Raw genomic sequence first — 17802 nt, forward strand, 5'->3', positions numbered from 1 at the left:
GGGGGAATCAGGGGAGGGGGCTCAGGTTGGGTTATGGGGGGTAAATGGGGCTGGGGGCTGCAGTAACTCTGTCTTCTGCACCGGCCTGCGGGAATGAGGGGTTAAAATGGGGCTGGGGGCGGCACGGGGGGGTCGGGGGGTACCGGGGGAGGGGGCTCAGGTTGGGTTATGGGGGGTAAATGGGGCTGGGGGCTGCACCAGCTCTGCTCTCTTCAGCAGAATGGAGGGAAATTAATGGGTTAAAATGGGTCTGGGGGCTTTGGGGGGGTTACAATGGGTCTGGGGGGTTATTTTGGGTCTGGGGGGTTAGAATGGGTCTGGGGGCTTTGGGGGGGGCGTTAAAATGGGTCTGGGGGGATGGGGGGGTTACAATGGCTCTGGGGGGTTATTTTGGGTCTGGGGTCTCGGGGGGGGGTTACAATGGCTCCGGGGGGCTGTAAATGGGTCTGGGGTCCCGGGGGGTTATTTTGGGTCGGGGGTCTCACCTGGCGTAGGTCGGGGTCACCACGTAGATCGGGGGCAGCCCCTCCCCCCCCGCGCCCCCCCCGGGGCGGCCCCGGCGCCGCTCGGGCTCGGGGGGGGGGCAGGGACAGGGCCGGCCTGGGGGGGAGGGGAGGGGAGGGGGCGTCAGGGACCCCCAAAATCAACCCCAAATCCAAAATTCACCCCAAAATCCATCCAAGGGCGTCAGGGACCCCCAAAATCAACCCCAAATTCACATGGGGGCGTCAGGGACCCCCAAAATCAACCCCAAAATCCACCCCAAATTCACCCCAAAATCCACTCCAAGGGGTCAGGGACCCCCAAAATCACCCAAACAATTCACTCAAGGGGAATCCCCCAAAATCAATCAAAATCCCCCAAATCACCAATCACGGGGGCATCAGGGACCCCCAAAATTCACCCCAAATTCACCCGGGGGCGGCAGGGACCCCCAAATTCCCCCGCAAACCCTTCTGGACCTCCCCCAAATCGCCCCCAGACCCCCCCAAACCCCCCCAAAATCACCCCCAGATCCCCTCTGGGTGGGCTCAGCCCAGCCCGGAGAGGGTCCAGACCCCCCAAATCGCCCCCAGACCCCCCCCAGGTTCTCACCGAGCTCCCTCAGGGCACAGAAGAGCCCCACGAGCGACACCACGAAATAAACGAGGAAAACGTTCCTGAGGCGGAGCCGCATCCCGGGGGACCGGAGGGTTTGGGGGGTCCCGAAAGGGTCCTGGGAGGGACTGGGGGGGTCCTGAGGGGATCTGGGGGATCCCGGGGGCTCTCAGGGGGTCCCAGGAGGATCTGGGGGGGTCCCTGAGGGATCCTAGGAGGGTCTTGGGGGGTCCTGGGAGGGTCTGGGGGCTCTCAGGGGGTCCCTCATTCACATCTTTCCCCCCCGGGGGTCTTCAGCGGCTCTTCCCAGTGCTCCCCCCTCAATCCCAGTCCCTCCCAGTTGCCCCCCCCCCCAATTCCAGTTTCCCCCCTCACTCCCAGTTCCCTCCCCAGTGCTCCCAGTCCCGCTTCTCTCCCAGTGCGGACGTGGCGCTGCTGCCGGCGCGGTCTCGGGGGGTGTCCGGGTGGGTTCGGGCCCTACCGGGGGTCCCTGGGGAGGGGTCGGGGGGTCCCGGTGAAGGGGGAGGGGTGCCGGTGGGGGGGGGGGGCGGGGCCGGCGCCGCTTTCGGGGGGCGCGGAGGCTCCGGTGGAGCAGCACTTCCGGTCTGACCGCCGCTTCCGGTCCGCCCTCGTAATGCTTCCCTCTTCCTCCCAGCACCCGCGGTTGAAAAGTTCCGGGGGGGTCGCAAGAATAGTTCCGCCCCGCCCCCCCCCCAAATTGCCCAAATTCAAATTCCCGATTTTTATTCGGTTTTATTTCGTGTTTTATCAAAACTCCGCGCGGCGCTGCGCCTCTCCCCACCCCCACCCGGCTCTGCCCCTCCCCCCACCCCCAAAAAGAGGGGGGAGGGGTCCCCATTCCCCCCCCCCGAGACCCTCCCGGGGGGGGGGGAGGGGGCGCGGGGGGGGGGGCGCACGCAGAGCCTTGGTCCCCAACCCCCCCCTCTCGATGCGACCCCCACCCAAATTTGTGGGGGGGAACCCCAATTTAGGGGGTTCAGACTCCTCCAAACCCCCTGATTTGGGGAGGGGGGATCAGAGTCACCCCCCCAACCTCAAATTTGGGGGCTCAGAGACCCCAAATTCCCCCAAATTTGGGGTAAAATGGGGGGGGGGGGGCTCAAACCCTGATTTGGGGTGGGTCTGACCCCTCATTTGTGGGGCGGCTCAATCCTCATTTTGGGGAGGGGGGACAGACCCCTCATTTTTGGGGGGGGTCTCAACCCCTAATTTGGGGGGGCTCAATCCTCATTTTCGGGGGGGGCTCCCCCCTCATCTTGGGGGACTCAAACCCCAACCCCCACCCCCAATTCTGGGCTCCTCAAACAGCAGCAGGGGGGGTTTGGGGCGGGGGGAGGGGATTTGAGGTTTTTTTTGGGGGGCTCTGGGGGGGCCCGTGGGGGTTCAGGGGGGAATTTGGGGGGGGGTCCGGGGGCCCCCCCCGTCCATTATCGCAGGGAGATGCTCCAGTCAGCCCCGATGGGGACCCCCGGGCGCCGCAGGGTCAGCACCGAGCGCTCGGGGTCGTGCTGGAAGTGCAGCGGGGTCTGGGAACCGTCTGGGGAGGGGGACACGGGATTCGGGGTCAGGGATCCCAAATTCGGGGTCAGGAACCCCAAATTTGGGGTCAGGGACCCCAAAAACCCATCAGGAACACAAAAACCCTGAGGAACCCTAAAGCTCCAGCTCTCAGACCCCAAAATCCCATCAGGAACACAAAATCCCATCAGAAACCCAAAATGGTCCTCAAAAACCCCAAATTCTCCATGAGGGACCCTGAATTCACCCCAGGGACCCCAAATTCTTCTCAAAAACCCAAAATTCTTTCAAGGACAACAAAATTTCCCTCAGGGATTCCAAATCCTCCCTTCAGGGGCTCCAAATTTCCCTCAGGGACCCCAAATTTCCCTCAGAAACCCAAAATTCTCTCAAGGACAATAGGATCCCAAATCTTCCCTCAGGGACCCCAAAAACCCCTCAGAAACCCCCAAAATCTCCTCAGGATCCTCCAAATCCCCTCCCAGACTCTTCACTGTCCATCCTGAGCCAGGGGCTCTCTGCCCTCCCCACACTCCCAGGATGACCCCTCCAAAACACCCAAAATCCTCCCTAAAAACCCCAAAATCCCACAAAATCCACCCTAAATCCCCAAAATCCCACAAAATCCACCCTAAAACCCTCCCAAACCCCACAAAATCCACCCAAAACCCCACAAAATTCCCCCTCACCATGGGTGGTCAGCAGTCCGGCCGCCCCACCCCAAGGATGACCCTTCCAAAACCCCCCAAATCCACACAAAACCCCCCAAAAAACTCCCAAAACCCCCCAAAAATCCCACAAAACCCCCATAAAACCTCCAAAATTCCCCCAAATCCCTCTCACCATGGGTCAGCAGGGCGCTGTCCGGCCGCCCCACCCCAAGGATGACCACTCGCTCCAGCCAGGCCGGGCTGGACATGGACCCGCGGGGGTCAGCAGAGCTGGGGGGGACAGAGGGGTCAAAGGGGGTTTAGAGCCCCCCAAAAATCCCCCTAAAATATCCCCTGACCCCTCAACACCATCACAGACAGAGCCCAGGAGAAACGGGGGTGTGGGGAGGTCCAGGGGTATTTTTGGGGTATTTTGGGGCTGTTTTGGGGGTATTTTGTGTACCTGGCCATGAGGGTTCCTGGGAGGTGTTTGGGGTGAGTTTGGGGGTATTTTTAGAGTATTTTTGTGTAGGGTGTCTGAGGGCTGTTTTAGGGGATATTTTAGGACTACTGTTGGGTACCTGATCATGAGGGTTCCTAAGGATTGTTCTAGGGTGGATTTGGGGGGTATTTTTCAGTATTTTGGGTTATTTTTGGGCCAGTTTTCCCCTCATGTTTTCCTGACCTTTTCTCCCCTCATGTTTCCCTTTTCCCCCTCACGTTTTCCTGCCTTTTTTGTCCCCTCAAACTTTCCCACCCTTTTTGGTCCCCTCATGTTTCCCCCCCTTTTCTCTGTTCACATTTCCTTTTTCCCCCTCACATTTCTCGCCCTTTTCTTCCCTCATGTTTCCCTTTTTCACCTCTTATTTTCCTGCCCTTTTTCTCCCCTCACACTTTCCCGCCGTTTTCCCCCTGATGTTTCCTTTTTTCTCCTCATATTTCTTACCCTTTTCTTCCTTCACCTTTCCTGCCCTTTTCATCCCCTCACATTTTTCGCCCCTTTCATCCCCTCATGTTTCCCCTCCTTTTCTCCCCTCACATTTCCCTTTTTTCCCTCACGTTTCCCACCCTTTTTACCCCCCTCACATTTTCCCGCCCTTTTCCTCCCCTCACGTTTTCCCGCCCTTTTTGTCCCCTCACGTTTTCCCGCCCTTTTCCTCCCCTCATGTTTTCCCGCCCTTTTTCCCCTCACGTTTCCCTTTTTTCCTCTCACATTTCCCTTTTTCCCCTCACGTTTCCCCCCTTTTTCCCCTTTGGTTTTGGGGTCTTTTGGCTACCTGCCTGTGAGGGTGCTTGGGAGGTTTTTGAGGCAGTTATAGGGATATTTTAGGGTATTTTTAGGATATTTTTGGGTACCTGGCAATCTGGGTACCCTGGGGCTGTCTCAGGTGGGGATTTTTTAATATTTTAGGATATTTTGGGCAATTTTGGGGATATTTTGGGTACCTGGAGGTGAGGGTGCCGTTGGCAAAGCTGAAGTGCCGGTGCAGGAACGCGTTTTTGGTGGCGTAGTCGAAGCTGACCCCATCATCCAGATACAGATCCCCCTCTGCCGTGCCCTGGGGGACAAAATGGGGTTTTGAGGGGTCCCGGTACCGGTTTGGGGTGGTTTTGGGGGGCCCCAGAAGGGTTTGGGGAGGTTTTGAGGGGTCCCAGAAAGGTTTGGGGAGGTTTTGAGGGGTCCTAGAAGGGTTTGGGGTGGTTTTGGGGGTCCCTGCAAGGGTTTGGGGTGGTTTTGGGGGTCCCAGAAATGTTTGGGGAGGTTTTAGGTGTCCCTGGAAGGGTTTTGGGGGGGGATCTCAGATGATTTGGGGGTTCCTGAGGGGGTCCTGGGAAGTTCTGGGGAGCAAATGAGGGGTCTGGGGATGTCTCAGAGGGTTTTGTGGGGTCCTGGCGGGAATTAGGGTTTCTGCATTCACCTGGGAGGGTTTTTGGGGTTTCTGGGGGGGTTTTTGGGGTCCCCACGCTCACCTGGGGGCTCAGGGCCACGTAGAGGGTGAAGGGGTCGTTCCTCATGGCCTCGGTGGAGCGGCGAGGTCGGTCCTGGCGTGGGATCACCGTCCCCCCCCGCTGGTACACCGGGATCTGGGGGGCACCCCAAAAACCCCATTTAAAAAACCCCAAATCCCCTCAAACCCCATTAAAAAAACCCCAAATCCCCTCAAACCCCATTAAAAAAAAAACCAAATCCCCTCAAACCCCGCCCAAAAAAAGCCAAAATCCCCTCAAACCCCATTAAAAAAAAAAAAACAAATCCCTTCAAACCCCATTAAAAAAAAACCCAAATCCCCCCAAACCCCATTAAAAAAAAACCCAAATCCCCTCAAACCCCATTAAAAAAAAAAAAAAACAAATCCCCTCAAACCCCATTAAAAAAACCCCAAATCCCCTCAAACCCCATTAAAAAAAAAACCAAATCCCCTCAAACCCCGCCCAAAAAAAGCCAAAATCCCCTCAAACCCCATTAAAGAAACCCAAAATCCCCCAGGTCACCCCCAGTGCTTGAGGGGTCACCCCCACTGTCCCCCCCCCACCATTGGGACACAGGGATCTGGGGGGGATCCAGGAAGGTTTTTGGGGTCTCCAAGGGGATTTTGGGGTCTCCATGGAAGTTCTGGGGTCTCCAGGGAGGTTTTTGGGGTCCCAACCCCCTCCCCAAACCCCTTGAGCCCCCCAAAAACCCACAGAGCTGAGGGTGATGGGCACCCCCCACCCAATGTGGGAACAGGGGGATCAGGGGAGGATTTTGGGGTGTCCAGGAGGAATTTTGGGGTCTGCAGGGAAAGTTTTAGGGTCTCCCAGGGTTTTTAGGGTCCCATCATCCCCTCAAACCCCTTGAGACCCCCAAAAACCCTCAGTGCTGAGAGTGACAGGCACCCCTCACCCAATGTGGGAACAGGGGGATCAGGGCAGGATTTTGGGGTGTCCACGGGAATTGTGGGGTGTCCAGGAGGATTTTTGGGGTGTCCAGGAGGAATTTTGGGATCTGAAGGGAAAGTTTTAGGGTCTCCCAGGGTTTTTAGGGTCCCATCATCCCCCCCAAGGCCCTGGAGCCCCCCAAAAACCCACAGAGCTGAGGGTGACGGGCACATAGAGGGTCTGGGGCGCTCGGTGCTGCTCGTGGGTCTCGTCATCGTACCACACCTGGGAGAAGGGAAATTCAGGGTTCAGGGGGGTCCTGAACCCCAAAAAAACTCCCAAAAAAACCCCAAAAAAGCCCAAAATGCCCTCACTCACCTCTCCCTCCCCGGGCAGGTACACGTTGACCCCACGGGCGCCCGGCTCCGTCACGGGGTGCACCAGGAGCACCCGGTCTGGGGAACAGGGGTCAGCAAAGGGGAAAACCCCAAAAATGACCCCAAAAAAGGGATCCTAAAAGGGGTCAGGGACCCCAAAAAGGGTCAGGGACTCCCCCTCACCGATCAGGTATTGGTCATCCATGGCGAAGGTCTGAGGGTCCTCTGGGAATTCCATCCACAGGGGTCTGGGGGGACAGCGGGGTGTGGGGTCAGGGGGTTTGGGGGTATTTTGGGGTTTGGGGTCAGGGGGTTTGAGGGTATTTTGGGGTCAGGGGGTCAGAAGGATTTGGGAGTATATTGGGGGTTTGAGGTCGAAGGGTTTGGGAGCACTTTGGGGGTTTGGGGGCATTTTGGGGATTTGGGGTCAGGGGGTTTGGGGGCATTTTGGGGGTTTGGGGTCTGAGGGATTTGGGACCATTTTGGGGATTTGGGGGCATTTTGGGGGTTTGGGGGCATTTTGGGGGTTTGGGGACAGAGTGTTTGAGGTCAGGAATTTGGGGTCATCAGGGTTTGGGGTCAGAGATTTGGGATTATCCTGGATGGATTTAGGGTTACCCTAGGTAGGTTTTGGGGTGAATTTGGGGTTATCCTGGGTGGGTTTTTGGGGTGATCCTGGGTGGGTGTTTGGGGTGGATTTGGGGTTATCCTGGGTGTGATTTGCTGTATCTCAGGTGGGTTTTTGGGATGGATTTGGGGTTTTTGGGTGCCACACCTCATGACGGGGATGCCCTGGCAGTGGCAGCGGTAGAAGGCCGTGTACCACATGGGCAGCAGGGGGGTTTGTGGTGGGATTTGCTGTATCTCAGGTGGGTGTTTGGGGTGGATTTGGGGTTTTTGGGGTAGATTTGGGGGTTTTTTGGGGTGCCACACCTCATGACGGGGATGCCCTGGCGGTGGCAGCGGTAGAAGGCCGTGTACCACGTGGGCAGCAGGGGGGTTTTGGGATGGATTTGGGGTTACCCAGGTGGGATTTTGTGATGGATTTGGGGTGGATTTGGGGTTATCCTGGGTGGGTTTTTTGGGTGCCACACCTCATGACGGGGACGCCCTGGCGGTGGCAGCGGTAGAAGGCCGTGTACCACGTGGGCAGCAGGGGGGTTTGGGGTGGGATTTGCAGTATCTCAGGCGGGTTTTTGGGGTGGATTTGGGGTTTTTGGGGTGGATTTGGGGTTTTTGGGGTGGATTTGGGGTTTTTGGGGTGGATTTGGGGTTTTTGGGTGCCACACCTCATGACAGGGACGCCCTGGCGGTGGCAGCGGTAGAAGGCCGTGTACCACGTGGGCAGCAGGGGGGTTTGGGGTGGGTTTGGGGTTACCCAGGTGGGATTTTGGGATGGATTTGGGGTTGATTTGGGGTTACCCAGTGGGATTTTGGGATGGATTTGGGGTGGATTTGGGGTTATCCAGGGGGATTGGATGGTTTGGGGTGGGTTTGGGGTTACCCAGGTGGGATTTTGGGATGGATTTGGGGTGGATTTGGGGTTATCCAGGTGGGATTTTGGGATGGATTTGGGGTGGATTTGGGGTTACCCAGGTGGGATTTTGGGATGGATTTGGGGTGGGTTTGGGTTTTTGGGTGCCACACCTCATGACGGGGACGCCCTGGCGGTGGCAGCGGTAGAAGGCCGTGTACCACGTGGGCAGGAGTGGGTTTTGGGGTTATCCAGGTGGGATTTTGGGGTGGGTTTGGGGTTTTTGGGGTGCCACACCTCATGACAGGGACACCATGGCGGTGGCAGCGGTAGAAGGCCGTGTACCACGTGGGCAGCGGTGGGATTTTGGGATGGATTTGGGGTTAACCCAGGTAGGTTTTTGGGGTTTTTGGGTGCCACACCTCATGACGGGGACGCCCTGGCGGTGGCAGCGGTAGAAGGCCGTGTACCACGTGGGCAGCAGGGCGTAGCGGCGCCGCAGCGCCGCCCTGACCATGGCCAGGTGCTCGGCGCTCAGCAGCCAGGGCTCGCGCCGCGCCGTGTCCAGGTGCGCGTGGGCGCGGAAGAAGGGCTGGAAGGCCCCGGCCTGGTACCAGCGCACCTGCAGCTCCGCGCCGGGGTTCTGGAAAAATCCGCCCACGTCCGCTGCCAACGGGGCGGGGGGGGCAGTGAGACTGGAGCCTGAGCCCGGTACCAGATCCTGGTCCTGAGCCTGAGCCCGGTACCAGATCCCAGTCCTGGTCCTGAGCCTGAACCTGATCCTGGTACCAGATCCCGGTCCTGGTCCTGGTCCTGAGCCTGAGCCCGGTACCAGATCCCAGTCCTGGTCCTGAGCCTGATCCTGGTACCAGATCCCAGTCCTGGTCCTGATCCTGATACCAGATCCCGGTGCTGGTTCTGGTCCCAACCCTGATCCTGGGCCTGATCCTGGTACCAGATCCCGGTCCCAGATCCCAGTCCTGATCCTGAGCCTGGTACCAGATCCTGGTCCTGAGCCTGAGCCTGATCCCGGTACCAGATCCTGGTCCTGAGCCTGAGCCTGATCCCGGTACCAGATCCCGGTCCTGGTCCTGAATCTGATCCTGGTACCAGATCCCGGTCCTGGTCCTGAGCCTGGACCCTGATCCTGGTACCAGATCCTGAGCCTGAGCCCGGTACCAGATCCCAGTCCTGATCCTGGTACCAGATCCCGGTCCCGATCCTGAGCCTGAGCCTGATCCTGGTACCAGATCCCAGTCCTGAGCCTGAGCCTGATCCTGAGCCTGGTACCAGATCCCGGTGCTGGTTCTGGTCCCAACCCTGATCCTGATCCCGGTACCAGATCCTGGTCCTGAGCCTGACCCTGGTCCCAGATGCCAGTGCTGGTCCTGGTCCTGATCCCAGTCCTGGTCCCAGTCCTGATCCCGATCCCAACCCTGGTCCTGATCCCAACCCTGATCCCATTCCTGATCCTGGTCCTAATCCAGACCCCAGTCCTGGCCCTGATCCTGGCCCCAAACCCATTCTGGATCCTGATCCCAATCCTATTCCAGATCCCAGCTCTGACCCCATCCCTGACCCCATTCCCAGTATTCCCAGTGCTCCCAGTTTGGCTCACCCCCACAGAAGGCCAGCCCAGCCAGCCCAAAGCTCAGGCACATGGGGATGGATGGAGACCCCAATCCCTGACCCCATATCCCAATCCCTGACCCCAATCCCTGACCCCATAACCCAATCCCTGACCCCATCCCCAATCCCTGACCCCATCCCCAGTATTCCCAGTATTCCCAGTGCTCCCAGTTTGGCTCACCCCACAGAAGGCCAGCCCGGCCAGCCCGAAGCTCAGGCACATGGGGATGGAGGGAGACCCCTGACCCCAATCCCTACCCCATACCCCAATCCCTGACCCCATTCCCAATCCTGACCCCATTCCCAGTATTCCCAGTGCTCCCAGTGCTCCCAGTTTGGCTCACCCCCACAGAAGGCCAGCCCAGCCAGCCCAAAGCTCAGGCACATGGGGATGGATGGAGACCCCAATCCCATATCCCATACCCCAATCCCTGACCCCATTCCCAGTGCTCCCAGTATTCCCAGTGCTCCCAGTTTGGCTCACCCCCACAGAAGGCCAGCCCGGCCAGCCCGAAGCTCAGGCACATGGGGATGGATGGAGACCCCAATCCCTGACCCCATATCCCAATCCCTGACCCCATACCCCATTCCCATATCCCATACCCCAATCCCTGACCCCATCCCCAGTATTCCCAGTATTCCCAGTGCTCCCAGTTTGGCTCACCCCCACAGAAGGCCAGCCCGGCCAGCCCGAAGCTCAGGCACATGGGGATGGAGGGAGACCCCAATCCCTGACCCCATTCCCAATCCCTGACCCCAATCCCTACCCCATACCCCAATCCCTGACCCCATACCCCAATCCCTAACCCCATTCCCAGTATTCCCAGTGCTCCCAGTGCTCCCAGTTTGGCTCACCCCCACAGAAGGCCAGCCCGGCCAGCCCGAAGCTCAGGCACATGGGGATGGAGATCCTCAGGTGCTCCCAATCGGCCGTGTTGTCCCCGGTCCAAACCGCACCTGGGGGGGTTTCAGGGGTGTCAGGGGGGGGGTTCCCCTCCATCCTGCCCCCCCCCACCCCCAGAATTCCAGGATTTGCCCAAATTCCCGGGATTTCCCCCCAGTTCTCACCGTAGCGCTGGGAGCCGGCGAAGAAGGCGCGGCTGAGCACGAAGGGCCGGAGCCGCCCCCCCGAGCGCCGGATCTGCCCCTCGGCCGTGGCCTTGTGCTGGGATGGGGAAAACGGGCTCAGGAACCCCAGAAACACCCCAAAAACTGCCCCAAAAACTGCCCCAAAAAACACCCCAAAAACTGCCCCAAAAACACCCCAAAACTGACCCAAAAATCACCCCAAAAACACCCCAAAACCCACCCCAACCCACCCCAAAAACACCCCAAAAAACACCCCAAAAACTGCCCCAAAAACACCCCAACCCCACCCCAACCCCACCCTAAAAAACACCCCAAAAACACCCCAAAACCCACCCCAACCCCATCCCAAAAAACACCCCAAAACCACCCCAAAAAACACCCCAAAAACACCCCAAAAAACACCCCAAAAACCGCCCCAAAAACACCCCAAAAACCACCCCAAAAACACCCCAAAAACTGCCCCAAAAAACACCCCAAAAACTGCCCCAAAAAACACCCCAAAAATTGCCCCAAAACCAACCCCAAAAACTGCCCCAATACTGACCCCAAAAAACACCCCAAAAACCACCCAAACCTGACCCCAAAGGGACTGGGGAAGGCCAAAGGGGTTTGGGGAAAAATTAAGGGGGAATTGAGAGGGTTTGGGGGGTCCTAAAGGGGTTTGGGGGGCTCTGGGAGATCGGGATTTTTTTGGGGGGTCCCTGTGGGGTTTTGGGGGTGTCCCTGTGAGGATTTTGGGGTCTCCCAGAGAATTTGGGGGGGGTCCCAGAGGATTTTGTGGGGGTCTCACCATACATAGACCACAGGTGCTCCCAGCCCCTGCACCACCCAAGGTTTAGGGGGATCCTTGAGGGGTTTGGGGGGCTCTGGGAGATTGGGATTTTTTTGGGGGGTCCCTGTGGGGTTTTGGGGGTGTCCTGTGAGGATTTTGAGTCTCCCAAAGAATTTGGGGGGGGATCCCAGAGGATTTTGTGGGGGTCTCACCACAAAGAGCCGCTCCCATGCCCCTGCACCACCCAAGGTTTAGGGGGGTCCCTGAGGGGTTTGGGGGGCTCTGGGAGATCGGGATTTTTTTGGGGGGTCCCTGTGGGGTTTTGGGGGTGTCCCTGGGGGTATTTTGGGTGGGGGTCTCACCACGTAGAGCCCGTAGATGTTGTGCAGCTCCCGGTGCTCCCAGCCGCCGTAGTGCCGCGCGTCCTTGTGCATCGTCACCTCGGGGCCGCTGAACACCGACGGCTCGTTCATGTCGTTCCACGTGAACAGCGCCTCCGTGGAGCCCTGGGGAGACCCCAAATCAACCGGGGGGACCCCAAAAATATCGGGGGGACCCCAAAAATATCGGGGGACCCCAAAAATATCGAGGGGTTTTTAAAACCCTCCCAGGGGATCCCCAAAATCGGGGCAGAAAACCAAAGCGGGGTCTCCAAAAAAAAGGGTGAGAGGGAGAAAAAGGGGTGGGGAGGGATTTGTGGGGGTTCCCTAAAACTGAAAGCTCGGGAGAACCCCAAAAATCAGCAGGGAGACCCCAAAATAATATGGGAGGGGTCTTAAAATCTCCAGGGGGTTCCCCAAAAAGATGGGGGGGGGTCTCTAAGGGGAGGAAGAGGAGAAGCCCCAAGGGAGGAGGGTGAGAGGGGGAAAAGGTGGGGAGGGGAATTTGGGGGAGGGTCTCAGGGTTCTGGGAATGGTCTGAGGGGGGGTCCTGGTGCTCTGGGGGGTCTGGCAGAGATTTTGGGGGGTCTGAGTGGGATTTTGGGGGTCTGAGTGGATTTTGGGGGTCTGAGGGGATTTTGGGGGTCCCTGAGTGGGATTTTGGGGGGTCTGAGTGGGATTTTGGGGGTCTGAGTGGGATTTTGGGGGTCCCTGAGTGGGATTTTGGGGGGTCTGAGTGGGATTTTGGGGGTGTGAGTGGGATTTTGGGGGGTCTCAGTGGGATTTTGGGGGTCTGAGTGGGATTTTGGGGGGTCTGAGTGGGATTTTGGGGGTCTGAGTGGGATTTTGGAGGGGTCTGAGTGGGATTTTGGAGGGTTGAGTGGATCTGGGGTCTGAGTGGGATTTTGGGGATCTCAGTGGGATTTTGGGGATCTCAGTGGGATTTTGGGGGTCCCTGAGTGGGATTTGGGGTCTGAGTGGGATTTTGGGGTGTCTGAGTGGGATTTGGGGTCTGAGTGGGATTCTGGGGTCCCTGAGTGGGATTTTGGGGGTCCCTGAGTGGGATTTTGGGGGTCCCTGAGTGGGATTTTGGGGGTCCCCACCTCGTACTGGTCGTAGGCAAACATGTTCGCCCACCACTCGCGCATCTCGGGGTTCGTGAAGTCGGGGTACGCTGAGGAGCCTGGGGGGGACATGGAGGGGCTTGAGACCCCCCTGGAGACCCAAATTCCCCCCAAACCACCCCAAAATCCCCCCAAACCACCCCAAAATCCCCCCAAACCACCCCAAATTCCCTCCCAGCCCCCCTGACTGGCTCCACACCAGCCTTTGTAGCTTTGGTGCCATTCTCAGTCTTGATATGGAACCACCCAAGATCCCCCCAAAATCCCTTCAGGAGCCCCCTAAACCCCTCAAGGACCCCTGAAAACCCCCCCAAACCCCTTGAGGACCCCCCAAAACCCCTCAGGACCCCCCCAGCCCCACTGACTGCTCCAGCACCAGCCCTCATTGTTGTTGCCATCCTTGGTCTTGATGTGGAACCCCCCAAGACCCCCCAAAATCCCTTCAGGACCCCCCAAAAATCCCCCAAAATCCCTCGAGGACCCCCCCAAAATCCCTAAAAACCCCTCGAGGACCCCCAAAATCCCTCAAGGACCCCCCAAAATCCCCAAAACCTCTCGAGGACCCCCCAGATTCCCCCCCAGCCCCACATACCGGGCCAGCACCAGCCTTTGTAGCCAAACCATCCACCCCAAGACCCCACAAAATCCCTTCAGGAGCCCCCAAACCCCTCGAGGACCACCCAAAATCCCCAAAAACCTCTTGAGGACCCCCAAAATCCCCTTAAACCCCTCAAAGATTCCCCAAGAACTCCAAAAACCCCTCGAGGACCCCCCAAAAACCCCTCGAGGACCCCCAAATCCCCAAAAACCCCTCGAGGACCCCCCCAGCCCACTGATCGGGCCAGCACCAGCCTTTGTAGCCAGACCATCCACCCCGAGACCCCCCAAAATCCCTTCAGGAGCCCCCAAACCCCCAAAACCCTCAAGGACCCCCCAAAACCCCTCGAGGACCCCCCAGGTTCCCCCCCAGCCCCACTGACCGGGCCAGCACCAGCCCTCGTAGTCGTTGCCGTCCTTGGTTTTGACGAAGAGGCCCCGCGCCCGCAGCTCCGAGTGCACCCGGTACCCCCCGTCCACCTTGATGTGAGGGTCCACGATGCTGACCATCTGTGGGCAGTGACCAGAGTGACCACAGAGTGACCACAGAGTGACCACACAGTGACCACGGGGTGAGTGACCACAGGGCAGTGCCCAGGGAACGTCCCCAAATTCCCCAATTTCCATCCCCACCCCAATCCCGGACACAAAACCACCCAGAATAACCCCAAAGTGCCTTTTTGGGGTTCCCGCTGTCACTGCCTGGGCAAGGAGAGCCCAATTCCAGTTTCCGTTCCTGATCCTGATCCCAATCCCAGTGTCCAGCCCGTTCCTGGTCCCATTCCAACCCCGTTTTCCATTTCCTATCCCCCATCCTGCTCCTGACCCCGCTCTCCATCCCATCCTCATCCCAAACCTCATTCCCTACCCCAGTTCCATTCCTGCTCCCAATCCCACTCCCAACCGACCCCAAACCCACACCCATTCCCAATCCCACCCCATTCCCAATCCCAAATCCCCACCCTGCGTTTCCAGGCCGCCAGGCGCTCCAGCATCCCCATGGACTGGGGAATTTTACAGGATCCCATTCCCATTCCCAATCCCATTCCCAATCCCAATCCCAAATCCCCACCCTGCGTTTCCGGGCTGTCAGGTGCTCCAGCATCCCCATGGATTGGGGAATTTTGCAGGATCCCATCCCAATCCCAATCCCATTCCCAATCCCAATCCCAATCTTATTCCCATCCCAATCCCCACCCTGCATTTCTGGGCCACAGCCGCTCCAGCATCCCCTGAGAGTTGGGAATTTTGCAGGATCCCAATCCCATCCCCAATCCCCACCCTGCGTTTCCAGGCACTCCAGCATCCCCATGGATTGGGGAATTTTGCAGGATCCCATTCCCAATCTCACCCAACCCCATTCCCATCCCCATCCTGCGTTTCCAGGCGCTCCCATGGACTGGGGAATTTTGCAGGATCCCATCCCAATCCCAATCCCAATCCCACCCCAATCCCCACCCTGCGTTTCCGGGCCGCCAGGCGCTCCAGCATCCCCATGGATTGGGGAATTTTGCAGGATCCCATTCCCATTCCCAATCCCATTCCCAATCTCACCCAATCCCACTCATCCCAATCCCCACCCTGCGTTTCCAGGCGCTCCAGCATCCCCATGGATTTGGGAATTTTGCAGGATCCCATTCCCAATCCCATTCCCAATCCCAATCCCATCCCATTCCCAATCCCATTCCCATCCCCACCCTGCGTTTCCGGGCCGCCAGGCGCTCCAGCATCGCCCTCGGGTTGGGGAATTTGGCGGGGTCCCAGGTGAAGTAGCGCTTGCCGTCGGCGTGCTCGATGTCCAGCCACAGCACGTCCAGGGGCAGCTCGTGCTCCTCGAAGCCCCTCTCCACGGCCTCCACGTCCGCCTCGTCCTGGTAATTCCAGCGGCTCTGGTGGTAGCCCAGCGAGAACAGCGGGGGCAGCGCCTGCGTGCCTGGCAACGGGGAGGAACCGCGGTGAAATATCCCAAAACAGCCCCAAAACAGCCCCAAAACGGCCCCAAAACCAGCCCAAAAATGGCCCCAAAACAGCCCTAAAACGGCCCCAAAAACAGCCCCAAAACAGCCCCAAAACAGCCCCAAAACAGCCCCAAAAACAGCCCCAAAACGGCCCCAAAATGGCCCTAAAAACGGTCCCAAAACAGCCCTAAAACAGCCCTAAAATGGCCCCAAAACGGCCACAAAACGGCCCCAAAAACGGCCCCGAAACGGCCCTAAAACGGCCCTAAAACAGCCCCAAAACAGCCCCAAAACGGCCCTAAAACGGCCCCAAAAACAGCCCCAAAATGGCCCATAAAAAAGCCCCAAAACTGCCCCAAAACAGCCCCAAAACAGCCCCAAAACACCCCAAAAACAGCCCCAAAAACAGCCCAAAAACAGCCCAAAAACAGCCCAAAAACAGCCCAAAAACAGCCCCAAAACCAGCCCCAAAATGGCCCCAAAAACAGCCCCAAAACAGCCCCAAAAACAGCCCTAAAACAGCCCCAAAACAGCCCCAAAAACGGCCCCAAAACAGCCCCAAAACGGCCCCAAAATGGCCCCAAAACAGCCCCAAAATGGCCTATAAAAAAGCCCCAAAACAGCCCCAAAACAGCCCCAAAACGGCCCCAAAACAGCCCTAAAACGGCCCCAAAACGGCCCCAAAACGGCCCCAAAATAGCCCTAAATACGGGGATGGGGCAGGGCCAGAGGGGAGAGATCCCTAAAATAAACCTAAAAATCCCAAAATCCTTTAAAATAAATCTGAAAACCTAAAAATCCGTTAAAGTAAACCTAAACCGGGATGGGACTCCCAGTACTCCCAGTACCTGTCAGCCTGCCGTACTGGGCGGTGACATCGCCGGGCCCCATCCCAGTGTCCCATCCCAGTATCCCCAATGTCCCATCCCAGTATCCCCAATGTCCCATCCCAGTATCCCCAATGTCCCATCCCAGTATCCCCAGTGTCCCATCCCAGTGTCCCCAGTGTCCCATCCCAGTATCCCCAGTATTCCCAGTACTCCCAGTGCCCCCCATACCTGTCAGCCTCCCGTACTGGTGTCCCCATCCCAATGTCCCCAGTGCTCCCAGTATACCTGTCAGCCTGCTGTACTGGGCGCTGACGTCGCCGGGCCCCATCCCAGTATCCCCAGTGCCCCATCAACCCAATCCCAGTGTCCCCAGTGTCCCATCCCAGTATCCCCAGTACTCCCAGTATGCCCAGTACCTGTCAGCCTGCCATACTGGGCGCTGACGTTGCCGGGCCCCATCCCAGTGTCCCATCCCAGTGTCCCCAGTGTCCCCAGTATCCCATCCCAGTATCCCCAGTGTCCCATCCCAGTGTCCCCAGTATCCCATCCCAGTGCTCCCAGTACTCCCAGTTTACCTGTCAGCCGGCCGTACTGGGCGCTGACGTCGCCAGGCCCCATCCCAGTATCCCCAGTATCCCATCCCAGTACTCCCAGTATACCTGTCAGCCGGCCGTACTGGGCGCTGACGTCGCCGGGCCCCATCCCAGTGTCCCCATTATTGCAATCCCAGTATCCCCAGTATCCCATCCCAGTGTCCCCAGTACTCCCAGTATCCCCAGTACCTGTCAGCCTGCTGTACTGGGCGCTGACGTCACCGGGCCGCGGCCCAGTGTCCCCATTATTGCAATCCCAGTATCCCCAGTATCCCCAGTATCCCATCCCAGTACTCCCAGTACTCCCAGTTTACCTGTCAGCCGGCCGTACTGGGCGCTGACGTCACCAGGCCGCGGCCCCAGCAGCAGGAAGACGTCGATGACGCCGCTCTCGGACATCCAGCGCACCTCGGTCTGGGGGGTCTCGCCCCCCCCCTGCATGTAATCCAGCAGCTTCCCAAAAAGGGTCTGGGGGCGGCACAGGGGGTCAGCAACCCCAAACTCCCAATGGGATAAACAGAGAACCCCAAATTCTCACTGGGATTAACAGAGAACCCCAAAATCCCCACTGGGATAAACAGAGACCCCCCCAAATTCCCACTGGGATAAACAGAGACCCCCAAATCCCCTTCCTCAGGAACACCCCCAGTGTAATCCAGCAGTTTCCCAAAAAGGGTCTGGGGGCGGCACAGGGGGTCAGCAACCCCACATCCCCAATGGGATAAACAGAGACCCCCAAAATCCCCACTGGGATAAACAGAGACCCCCAAATTCCCCCCCAGGGACCCCCAAATCCCACCCCAGTGTAATCCAGCAGCTTCCCAAAAAGGGTC

General features: G+C 58.5%; 2 protein-coding genes across 4 annotated transcripts in view; both read right to left on the reverse strand.

Moving 5' to 3' along the window:
- EML3 (EMAP like 3) overlaps positions 1-1177 on the reverse strand; it is a 15299-nt gene extending 14122 nt beyond the window's left edge. The window contains exons 1-3 of the mRNA XM_064736956.1: positions 1096-1177; positions 486-600; positions 82-85 (exon numbers count right to left, since the gene is read on the reverse strand). Of these exons, the coding sequence (XP_064593026.1) occupies positions 82-85; positions 486-600; positions 1096-1177 (201 nt within the window). The remainder of the gene's footprint in view (positions 1-81; positions 86-485; positions 601-1095) is intronic.
- Positions 1178-1831: 654 nt separating this feature from the next.
- Positions 1832-17802, reverse strand: part of GANAB (glucosidase II alpha subunit) — a 28192-nt gene continuing 12221 nt past the window's right edge. For 2 of the 3 annotated variants that reach the window (XM_064737012.1, XM_064737010.1), the window contains 15 exons: positions 17284-17437; positions 15286-15521; positions 13972-14098; positions 12971-13050; positions 11850-11993; positions 10695-10791; positions 10482-10583; positions 8420-8663; positions 6707-6771; positions 6525-6601; positions 6357-6431; positions 5259-5372; positions 4734-4846; positions 3481-3578; positions 1832-2656 (listed from right to left, as the gene is read on the reverse strand). In XM_064737012.1, the coding sequence (XP_064593082.1) occupies positions 2547-2656; positions 3481-3578; positions 4734-4846; positions 5259-5372; positions 6357-6431; positions 6525-6601; positions 6707-6771; positions 8420-8663; positions 10482-10583; positions 10695-10791; positions 11850-11993; positions 12971-13050; positions 13972-14098; positions 15286-15521; positions 17284-17437 (1836 nt within the window). In that variant the 3' untranslated portion in view covers positions 1832-2546. The remainder of the gene's footprint in view (positions 2657-3480; positions 3579-4733; positions 4847-5258; positions 5373-6356; positions 6432-6524; positions 6602-6706; positions 6772-8419; positions 8664-10481; positions 10584-10694; positions 10792-11849; positions 11994-12970; positions 13051-13971; positions 14099-15285; positions 15522-17283; positions 17438-17802) is intronic. The other variant, XM_064737011.1, reaches the window with a different exon arrangement.

This window comes from Zonotrichia leucophrys, unplaced genomic scaffold (assembly GCF_028769735.1).
Source record: "Zonotrichia leucophrys gambelii isolate GWCS_2022_RI unplaced genomic scaffold, RI_Zleu_2.0 Scaffold_34_1600103, whole genome shotgun sequence".
NCBI lineage: Eukaryota > Metazoa > Chordata > Aves > Passeriformes > Passerellidae > Zonotrichia > Zonotrichia leucophrys.